Below are 12209 nucleotides of genomic sequence, written 5' to 3' on the forward strand. Positions count from 1 at the left end.
TGTAATTTCTTAACTATATACTCTATATTCTTTCCCCTTTTCCACATAATCCCATCATCTGCAAATAATGCCACCCCAATACTGCTCTCTATATTCTTAAACACTTCATTTATCATAATAGAAAATAAAACTGGACTTATTACGCTTGCTTGAGGTGTCCCATTCTCCACTACATACTCTCCACTATACTCTTTCCCTACCCGTACTGATATTGACCTACCTGTTAGAAAGTTTTCCACCCACTTATAAATTCTCCCTCTTATTCCCATATGTTTTAACTTGATCAATAGTCCTGCTTTCCACATCATATCATATGCCTTTTCCACATCAAAAAATATAGCTACTACACTTTCCTTATTAGCTTGCGCCTTCCTTATCTCAGTTTCTAGACATATAGCTGGATCTATCGTATTTCTCCCTTTTCTGAATCCACTCTGATAACTCTCTAATAATTCATTTTTTTCTATATGATACTGTAACCTTTCATTTATCATTCCTTCCATAGTTTTCCCTACATGTGATGTTAATGCTATCGGTCTGTAGCTTCCTGCTAAACTTGGATCCTTTCCTGGCTTGCATATAGGAACAATAATTGACTCTTTCCACTGAGTCGGCAAATATCCCTCATCGAATATCTTATTATACAACTTTAATAATACCGCTTTGCTCATATCCGGCAGTCTAGATACCGGCAATGTGGGGTTGTTCCCGGAGAGCTCACTCTCGGCCGTGGTTTCTCAGTGTATAATGTATGGTGCTCTCCCTCAACATGCGAGTAGGGTGAGACAACACCATTCTTTAGTCCAAATAATATCCGACTTTATACTATATTATTGTCATTTGTTTAATGTAAAGTCAGTCTTACATTGGCACTGCTTTAATGTTGCATTTACCCATAATCCATTGCTGTATTAGACCCATGTGCCAGTATAAAATTCAATTACATGCCCCCCTTCCCACGGTGTATATAGAAAGAGACAATAAACACAAAAGTAACATAGGACACAATATACAACACACAGGACTATGTACAATATAAACAGTGCCTACAATTAAATTAATGAATTAATTCACGTTTGGTACTTTAAGTATATTTAGATTATAATACTTAATAAAGACCATTCAAGCAGCACATCTTTCCTCATGTTTTTGAAAATATACTGTAGAGATGAAAGCTGCAGCTGCTACTAGTGTGGACTGAATGGGCGGCAGCAAAGCGTTATGGAAATGCCAGTATCCTGTGGTTCTATTATGGGTTGTGGCAATACATTTGACAAATAATAGCTTGCAGCAACGTATTGAAAAAAGAACTATAAACTATAAATTAGTTCATTTTTGAAACCATGAACTTTAGTTCAAATTTTTTTATGATGAGAGAGAGAATGATGATCCTGCTTCTGTCAGACCATATATGGAAAGTTTGATTGATTGAAGCCCCGCCCCCTTTTCTGATTGATCGAGGGGTTCAAGGAGGCGGGACTTCCGGTTTTGGAGGGTTGGGACTTCCGGTTTCGGAAGGGGAGGGGTTATAGGGGGAGGGACTTCCGGTTTCAGATTTTTTTTTCAGAATAAATCAAACGATTGAAATTGGAATTTGTGTGTGTGTGTGTGTGTGTGTTTTCTTGGATAAAGCCAAATGCAAGAGAGTGTTTAGACACTTTTCCTTAACATTTCTTTTTAAGAAAAATTCAATGTGTCTATGTTCAGAAAATATATGTGTTTCCGATCTGTGTGATTCCCCTCTAAAGGCTGTCAAACTGTAGCTTCTCTGTAAGCATTGTGTCTCTCTGTCAAACTGGGTCCCATCGCTGTGACAGTCCCCCTTCGCTGTGACAGTCACAGGAGGCAGGAGAGATGGAAGAGCTCAGCGAATCAGCGAAGTCGAAAACTCCTGTCAAAACCCTGGTAAGTATTGATTTACGACTTGAGGGGGGCGAATCAGCGAAGTCGAAAACTTGTCATTGTTAGGGTATGTATTGATTTACGACTTTGTAAGTCTAACTTCCCCTTTCTGAGGAAAAACAGAAAACTACTGTCATTGTCCCTATAAGGGAGATAGTTCTTGAATGATTTATGGTCCCTAAGGTGTGTGTGTGTGTGTGTGTGTGTGTGTGTGTGTGTGTGTGTGGGACATAAGATGCACTGGACGCTTTTGATAAGCATGTGCCTCGTTACCACACTCCACGTGGAGAAGGAGGTGCTATGTGTACCCTTAAGTGCTCAGTGCTGCTTGGCCCCGATACATTTGATTCCCTGTTTATGTAATATAATTTGTGGAACCAAATAAAGTATTCAAATGTGTGTGTGTGTGTGTGTGATTCTTTTTTAAGAGAATTACAAATGTAATGTGTTTATAATTTTGATTCTTGGAGAATGTCACTTGTGTTCAGAAAATATGTGTAAATAAAAGAAAATACAATGTAAAGTGAATAATAGGCTGATGTTGTTTGAAAAAGAGTGATAACTTGTAAACAGGGGTTCTAAGTAACCACACTATGTATGTATGTATGTATGTATGTATGTATGTATGTATGTATGTATGTATGTATGTATGTTCTTAATAGTTATGCCACGACCATCTTATGCCACAATGTCTTACTACCATAGTATATTCATCATCACTGTAAATAATTATACTGAGTCAATATGATTATTAGGTAATAGGTTGGGTTTTTACCCCCCCTCTGGTGGTACAGTCCTGTCATTACACCGTATTCGGCTCCGCTTTATTTTATTCTCAGAGAGTCGGCAACGAGCGGAGCTGGAGGAGGCGGGTCGCGTGCCTGCGCGTGGGGGCGCGGCCAATCAGAGAAAAGCCGAACACAAGTTGGTTGCCTTTAATATTCACGCAGGCGGGTCTCACAGCGACAGCGCTGATAATCTCTGACCTGTGATGTGAATGTGAGGAATCAAGTCATGGCTTCTATGGACTGGATGAGAAGGTGTCGTAAATTAAATTGATCAAAAGAGAGCTGCTGCATAAAGCTTAGAGAGAAGGTGGTGGAGATGGAAGTGGTTCACAAAGGTCTGGACTGGAAGAGGAAATGACCCAGATGGATCTGAGTCTGAAAGGTGTTGACCCTCACTAACTACTCCAGCCACTTTCCTTTGCGGAGGCGGAGCTAATGATGCTAATTATGGAGCATCGCCGTCGGTTGTGTGATAGTAAAGGGTTAACCGGCTGTCGTGACTCGTGTCGTGTGGCAGTGAACTCATTTACTCTCAATGACTGTCAAACCAAATTAATGTGTGCAAAACTGTTTAAGAGATTTTGGATGTGCAAAATTAATGTGCAAATAATAAACCAGCTTTGTCTTTTGGTGAAGTGTCCCTTTAAGATAAATACAATAAAAAGTATAGATGTTGGCACCATTAAGATGACTTGAAGAGGAAATCCTCACATGTAACGAAGAACATGACCTTTCACCCCAACACACACAAACTCAAACACACTCACACACCTATGCAGGCATATTTCTTACTCTCTCTCATGCAGTCATACAAGACTGCTCTATAAATAGAGGGAATGGAATCTCCCTGTGTGGCTTCTCAAGGACAACCAGGCCAAGAAGACAGCAACACACGTATCAGACATCTGGTCCACACAAGATACAACCATTAAAGAGAGAGAGGGGGGAGGGAGAGAGAGAGAGAAATAACAATATAAAATAAATCCTTGTAGCTATGAGGCAGTTTAAGTAACTTTCCCCACGGGGATAATAAAGTTCTTCTTATCTTAGACAGAGAGCAAAGGTGTGTGTGAGAGAGAGAGAGAAAAAAATTTCATATTGTTTTATTTAGATTTCATAGATTTCTATGCATTTCACGAGTTTGGGGGGCTGGCTCCCCAAAATAATTAAATAAGATAACCCTAACCGAAATAAAGTTTAACGTTAACACTTCGCTGATAATCCACCCCCAAATAAAAAGCACCAGTGTCAGGTTTAAACCCATTTTATTATGACAAAATGTACAAGATCAGATTCATATAAGAAATAACAGTAAAGTTAACAAGAAGGTAAGGAAAAGACAAAAACACAAAAAAGACCAGTCTACAAGTTTATATTCACACCAGACAAGTTGTCTTCCCTCCCGGGGTCATGATGAGGTAAATAGGCAACTAACTAACACTTCCATCATTGGCACCAACTTTCCCTATGAGATCCCTTTTTATACATCGTTCCATCCTGAAAGATCTAATGCAGTCCCACTACGCCGGGTCTCGCTACCTGCTGTTTCAGAACCGCGGAAATACATGTGAATACATTCTCCTCGTTTTTTGAGGAGAACATAGAACATCGTTACATACTGCACACAGAAGTCTGGACTACTACACCCCACCCCCACCCAACCGCCCCGCAATGGTAGCCTGCTGTCGTCACAAATCTTGAGAAATGAGGTATGCTTTCATTTGTCTAATCGAAGGAAACGTCCTGTAGTGTTTGTATATTCTACATTCAATACTGAGTCGTGTGCATTTAGACAGCAGCACATGGACTTCTACCTTGGAAAGAATGGTTTTTTTTGGCCAGAGTATCAAAACACTATGATAAACAAAGAATAAGAGTGGTTTATCCTTTGTGACGAGACCATGCCAAGGCTACATTACAAAGATATTTTACAAACAGGCTTTTAAAAAATCCTTTTTCTTTTTCTCTCTCTCTCAAGACAAACTGTATAGTTCCCATGGCGTATCTTGACGCACTCCTCCCTGGCGAACAACACATGCCCTCAAGTTAGGTCAGTTCATGCTTGGCAGTTTCACTGCAAAAGAGGAGATATCCATGGTGTTAACCTCAAAAGCCTTTGGCAATAATTGCGCGGGGGTCTCGAGATAACAAAATGACATCCGTCAAACATGCCAGTTGTCAAATTTCATTACAAAAAACAGTTGTGCAGATTATCACGTCCCTAAAAAAAAAGAAAAAAAAAAGAAAAGTTATAAACTCATGCAATCCGAAGGAATTGCCAGATATATTTTTTCCATGATTAAAAAAAATGCCTCTAAATGTACAGCAAAAAACTACAGATATACACATAACAGAGGTCAGTTAGTTCTATTGTTTTGCTTACTTTTTTTGGCCAGATCCCTAACCAACATGCATTCTGGTCAAATCATTCCAAACAAAATGACTTGCATGTACCAATGTACCATTTAGGCCTTAGTCGTATATCCTCCGACTTTAGTCGGTGACTTAGCATTAACTGCCCTGAAGATGAACTCAAATCCATAAAGCGATAGTGTCTGGACAGATTGGAGGTTTATCTTTAGTCTCCTTTGTATGCGAGGGAAGCATAGCCACAGTGTAGTATTCTCTACAGTCTAATACTTCATACTTATGGCAGAGGGTTTTAATAAGAAAACAAATGGGTTTCAAACTGAAAGTTATTTAGTGAGTGAAAGACGAGTCTTGAACCTGCACAGAGGGACAATGTACACATGAAATAAGCCACTTCAAAGTTAGCTAGAAGAGGCGACAACAAATATACAAAAAAAGGGAAACGAAAAAAAAGGATTGGATATACAAAAAAATACATTTTATTATTTAAAAGTAAAATGATGAGGTTATAGTGTGCACCTAAATGTTTACCAATGTCGGTTAGCCCTAAATTCTGTCTTTGAGTCGTTTGTCCAGCCAATCCCTGTACATATTAGGATTAAGAGACTTAAATGTGGGAGTTTAACAACCGATAAGAGGGCAAAATAATCATATATGTGTACAATATACAAAAACTAAACACTTTGAAAAGACTGGTGCATGCTCACACAGTAGAGGTGAGAGAACGGGTTGGTCTACTCTAGTTGGTCACATATATATACACTCAATCCTCCATATACTTGGAAGGAATTGAAAATGTAAATACATGATAACACAATTAACAATTAAATACTTGGGGTAAAAAACTAAACAAAAACAACAACAACTAAGCAAGTCAAAGAGAACTCTACTGAACCGAAACTCGATTGTTCCCTTTCCGGCGCCAGCATGGGATTGACAGGGATATCAGTATCACACCTCCATATCTTACTATTTGTCTGAAGGTCCAGATTAATAATAAACGTGGACTTTAGGTGATAGCCTAATCTACCCTTTTGTTGAACTAATTCTAATTATTAATCTGGACCTTCAGAACACTAGTCATTTTAGGGTTTATTTGTTAAGACAAAAATGTACAGTCTAAAACTTTACGTGGCCATTTTCAAAAACATGTTGATTTTGAGACAAGATTAAATGACTAGATGGCACTGCATATTATGGTACACAAATTACAGGGTAATTACTGTGTAATGACAGAAATAACCGGAAATTACCTGGTGGCGATTTCGTTATTTCCGTTACGACGGCACAGTAATTCCCCCTGTACTCTGCAACGTATAATATGTTGATTCCATTTCTTTATCCGGAGAAGTAAACCCTCTGGGGTTTTACCACATCTGGGGTTTTACCACATAGGATGACATTAGAAAACAAATAAATAGACTGATTTCTTTTTTATCATTTATAATTTAGATATTAAAAAGCTAGGGCAATTAAAACTATAATAATATCTTTTTTCAACAATAGATCCACAAAACTCTTTTTGGACTACAAGTTCTGGAATGCATGTCACCGTGTTTGACCCCTGCCACATCCCGCTCGCATTAACATTTAGAAACCTTAGTGCTGTGGTACTCTGATGAACAATACGTAATCTATTTCCTACACAATAAACGTTTTTTTTAATAAAGTGTACAATTCCAATGTTATATTTCCCAGATAAGCAGACTAGAGCCTCTCTGGGAGAATTCTGGGTAACAACAGGTTTGTGGGCCAACGTTCCTTCTTCTTAGCGCTTCCCTCCCTCGGAGAAAACGGGAAATGATTATTGCGACAGGACCGGGGGGACGGGACGCCTCGGTTGGAAAAACGACGAGTGGTTTGGCAGTTGAATGATCCAGGGCTTTGTAAATGATCTGATTGTTAACCACTACTTATGATAAAAGATAAGAATGCAGCAATAGGGTTGAGTGAAGACGTCCTTTATAGTCGGTGCTCTTATTTACTGTACAATCCCACAGGAAGAGCGAGAGAAGAGCAAGAGACTGGTTTGGTGCGAAGGATCGTTCCCCTTTAAACAGATCCAAAACGACACAAATAAAAGGAGTGTTGAGGGGCATCGTGGTGGGGAAATAATAAAGTTAAACAATATAAAAATACAATACCACTAAAAACATACACCATTTTTCTTTCTTTCTCGTTTACAGTTGTTCGTTATTGCAGACATAGTCCACCAGGTCGGTGACCCCTAAGAGGTCGTCCTCGTCCTCGTCCTGTGGCGCTGTCTCCGGGGCGACCAGGCCGTTGGGAGCCGTGGCGGCGGCCGGTGTGGCACTGATGCTCTTGGCCTCCAGGCCCTTCACGGGGCTCTGTCCGTTGGTGGGGGGCAGCTCTGCCAGGCTGTAGTCCAGCGAGCTCTCTCCCTTACCCAGCGCTCCGCCTTCCTCCTCTTCCTTTTCCTTCTTCTTCTTCTTCTCCTCCTCCTCTTCCTCCTCCTCCTCCTCGTCGTCCGAGTCGATGCGGTTCACCCGTTTGCGGACGGGACGGTCTTCCTCTTCGGATTCGTCCGAAGAGGAGTCGTTGTTGTCCTCCTCGGAGGCCCTGCGGCGCTTCAGGGAGAGTCTCCTGCGCCGCTGAGACTCCTCCTCCGATGAGTCGGCCTTCCTCTTCGACCTCCGCGTCCTCGCCAGGTCCTCCGACGATTTGGAGGAGTTCTCTGAAAAGGTAATTCACAGAGCTAAGAGTTAACCTTATTAGACAAAAATAACATTCATGTGTGTGTATGTATGTACAGTCAGAAATATTTGTACATCAACACCGTTTTGGCTCTGAAGACAGTTTCAGTAGAGGCCTGGCAGAGCATCACCAGGGACGAAACCCAGTGTCTGGTGATGCGTCTATGGCTTCCAGACAGCCAAAGGATTTTGCAAGTATTAAAAGTGACCATTTTATTTATAGATTGTTCGTTTGTCCAATTACCTAAAAAGGGGGGTGCACATGTTATTATGTTATTCTTATTTGTGAAAAAAATCATACACTGTAATGTCGAATCACGTTCCATTTGTATATACAATATGGTGAATAAAGTAATCTGAATCTGAATTCTGAAACATGTAGAAACTGTTGTAATTACTACACCGTTCACCTGATTTGGATGTGAATAGCTTAAAATTAAAGCTGAAAGTCTGCACTTAAAACACACCTTGATTGTTTCTTTTCAAGTCCACCATGGTGGTGTACAGAGCCAAAATTTAGAAGATTGTGTCAATGTCCAAATATTTATGGACCGGACTGTATATACACACACATATATACAGTATATATATTATATATACATATATATTTTAGCTTGACAATCCCATTTGACTGCAATATAAATGATTGGAATGAGGTGAACAGACTGAAAACATTATCTTATTAGATAAAACAGATGATGTATATATATTTTTATTGCTGATAACATTTTCTGTTGGGGACATAATAGTCAGTGTGTGTGACGCCATGTATTTGTTGTACATTGTTTCATGTACAATTGGCCAGTTTGTGATGCACACTAAAGAATCTGACAAGCTTTCATGTCAATTCTGTGAATAAATACATTACTGCTTTTAGCCTTTTTATTGGTATTTTTTCTTCTTCAGTTACACAGATATTTGTGTAAGATATCTACTTATTTGTATTTATTAATATATATGTATTCCTTTTAAATTTTATTATTTATTTATTTATATGCATTACTTTTCTTTAACTCATTCAGCACTAGGGGTCGTTGTTTACCTTCTGGGTAGAATGCCATCGCTTTGTTCAATGGGGAGAAAGCCAAACTTGCGAGTGCTTAAAAATATATGAAATATTATAGCTATGGATCTAATAACACTGTCGATTGTCAGTGAGTTGCTTCTGGTCAACATGCAAAAAACAGATTGTTTTTTCATCCGTACATTTCCGCTTTATACCGTTTTGAATACGAGTATAGTTTGGGTGATTCTTAGTAATCCCAGGAAAAGACGTGAAAATAGCCCTTTAGTGAAATCCAGTTATCACGTTGTCATTTTTCGCCTGATTATCGAATCTTCCTGAAATCAACGCTAGATTATCGTTATTATCCTCCCTCATGCACGCATGAAATGGGGCTTGCCCCCCCCCCCCCCCCACCAACGGTAAACAGCACACAGATTCCACACAGACAGCTTCGATCGCGGGAGAATATCAGATCAACGCAAGATTGGACATATAGTGTCCTTACCTTGTCTCTGATGTAATGCAAAAAAAAATCCAATTATCTGATCGCCATTCCAAGTACTGGTCGCAGAGGTCCATCCCACATTGTCCGGCATTGCATATGAACAAGGGGGGGGGGGGGGGGGCTTGTTGATGCATCGTTGTAAGCGCTTGTCCTGTCAGAGTATTTAAACCCCGCCCGCACGGCTCAGCTCGGCCGAGAAAACAAACTACATTGTTTCAAATAGAGTGCAATAGCGGCCGAAGGCGTTAGGGGGCGGTATTGACCGTCTGCCACCTCAGACACATTCAGAACAGCATGCACAGGCTGCCCTGATGAATTATGAATGGCAATAGCGAATAAAATAAATAACGATTAAAACCCCGACTTTTCTCGTGATTGGCGCTCAAGCGATGGCGAGTTAACCCGACTCTCGTGAATGGCGCCCAATGAGTTAATCACGCTTCACCCCCGATTGTTGTTTTGTATGTCTATGTCTTCCATGTCTATAATTCCTCATTTGAAAATCATAGATAAATCTATAAAAACATTCAGCGTCAATGAGATAGTGTTTCTCACAGGTTGAGGTTCTTGTGGTGGTTAAGACAGAGTTGAGCAGCCAAATGGAGCGCGAGAAGAACATTGTTAACACATTACGGTGTCAGACAGGGAGATCCATTTGTGGTGTATTTGTCTGATACATAGAGACACAGAGAGAGCGGACTGACCTTCGCTGTTAAGACGTTACGGTATCAGTCTGGGAGATCTATTTGTGGTGTATTTGTCTGATACATAGAGACACAGAGAGACTGACCTTCGCTGTCGGAGCTGGTGAGGCGCGGCCTGGGCTTGAACCTGTCGCGGTTGGTCTCGGCCCTCGAGCCGTCAGAACTACTTTCGCAGTAGTTCACCTCCTTCTTCTTGCTCCTGCGAGACCGACGGCGGCTCATGTCCAGGTCACTGTCGCTGAACTCGCTGGAACCTTCCGTCGCTACAAACACACAAGAAAATAATTATTAGTGGGTTTGCAGATTTTGAATAGAAAGGGTTTCTTCGTAGGTAATCACGGTCATTTCCTTAAAAATAATAAAGATGGCTAGAGTAGAATTCTGAAAAGAGGTTGTGGAAACTAGTGTTTTTTCATGTTTGGACATGAAATGTAAAATGTAAACACAAATGTAAATGTAAACACAAAATGTTCAACACAACTGAGGGTTCATCGAAATTATACCGTTGCCACAGTAACTGATTATCTAATTAAAATGAGCTATAGGCGGCCGTTGATTTTGGGCAGAACTTCCTTAAACTTCAAAGTTTAGAATCCTTAAACTGAATTTGACAACACCCTTTCCCAAATTCTCTTTTGAGTACTATCGAGATATAATAAGAAATCTGTAACTATTAATATTATTAGAAATGAATCAATCCATGACAATACCAAAAGTTCTATTGCTGCCATTTTAAGGTTTATCATTAAAGGGGACATATATATGTATATTTTCTACAATTGTATACGACTTCCTTGAATCTGTAGAACATGTTTGTTAAGTTTCTTTGCAAAGAAATTAGTCTATGTCTAATATATACATTTATTTTCTTCCCTTGAAGACATTGAAAAATGTTTTGGTTGCTGTGGCAACACACCACATTTTAAATGAATTATTTCCATCCCTGCCAGGCTACGCCACACCAAAGAGTAAAACAGCGTTACAAACGGCAGTACGTTAGGTAGGTAAGCTGTGTTCCTGGCTCCACAAACTGCAGCTAATTGATTAATTAAAAAGCTAGTTTATTGTGTCCCCTTTGTGACAACACAAAAGGAGCAATAATTCTGAACCGCTTGTTCATCTGAAGACTTCAAACCCTGGCTAAACAGCAAGGAGTATCTATGTCCCCAGTGCCTATAGAACATTTCAGATGTTTCAAATGAAATGTTTCCAAAGACAAGGAAAACACATTTTACGTAATAATATTTCCCCTTTAATCCTTTCACTACCACACTACAAAAGGTTAACCCTTTACTATCACACTACTAACCTATTAACCTTCTGTAGTGTGGTAGTGAAAGGGTTGACCCTTTGTCCAAGTGGCAGTGAAAGGGTTAACCTTCTGTATTGTCGCAGTGAAAGGGTTAACCATTTGGTAGTGCGGCAGTGAAAGGGTTAAAGAATGTGGGATTCTGGCCATTCCATCAATTCAAACCCCATGCATTTACATTATCACGAGCAGACAAGTCCTTTTGACAAAATACTAAGATTGCCGTCGTACCAATCTCATCGTCGTCGTCCTCGTCAGTCTCCTCCTCTTCGTCGTCCGAGTACCCTCTGGGTTTGCGTCGTCGCCGGGTGCTCCTCCGTCGCTTGGCCGGCTTCCTGTTCCTCCGGCTGGAGGCGCGGCGCGGGCCGCTGCTGTCGTTGGAGCCGCTCCCGCTCCCTGCGTCGCCCTCCGACAGCACGAACTCCTCCTCCTCGGAGCTGCACGCCAGGAAGGAACAGCCGTGGGAGTTATAGATTTGATTAGAAAGTACAGATTTTAGATTTTAATGTCAGAAATATATTATTATAACCAATAAGAAATCTATTACAATCTTTTTTTTTATGTTACATTTTTTCCCCCATTGATTTTAATGACAGAAATCTATCGGTTTTCATATCAATTCTCTGCTCATTTTATGCCTGTCTATACTTTTAATGCTCATTTTATGCTATATGTTCATTACTATTGCTGTTATTACCTCTTCTGCCTGCCTTCTGTCTATGTTGTGTCTACATCACTGCTGTGAAGCACTATGGGCTACAATTCCTGTATGAAAGGTGCTACACAAATAAAGTTTATTCTTCTTCTTCTTCTAGTTACTCATACTTCACATCTCCTGACAGTGGTCGTCCCTCCCTCCCCTGATGGCCAGTCTCACCTGTCACTGAGGCGGAACTCATCTCTTATTACTA

General features: G+C 40.3%; 1 protein-coding gene across 1 annotated transcript in view; it reads right to left on the minus strand.

The window, feature by feature from the left end:
• Positions 1–3944: 3944 nt before the first annotated feature.
• Positions 3945–12209, minus strand: part of rsf1b.1 (remodeling and spacing factor 1b, tandem duplicate 1) — a gene marked incomplete at its 5' end in the record, with an annotated part of 38464 nt that continues 30199 nt past the window's right edge. Inside the window, 3 exons of the mRNA XM_084320295.1 lie at positions 3945–7755; positions 10076–10252; positions 11530–11735. Of these exons, the coding sequence (XP_084176421.1) occupies positions 7241–7755; positions 10076–10252; positions 11530–11735 (898 nt within the window). The 3' untranslated portion in view covers positions 3945–7240. The remainder of the gene's footprint in view (positions 7756–10075; positions 10253–11529; positions 11736–12209) is intronic.

This window comes from Notolepis coatsorum (genome assembly GCF_963971535.1).
Source record: "Notolepis coatsorum genome assembly, chromosome: 8".
NCBI classification, from domain to species: Eukaryota; Metazoa; Chordata; class Actinopteri; order Aulopiformes; family Paralepididae; genus Notolepis; species Notolepis coatsorum.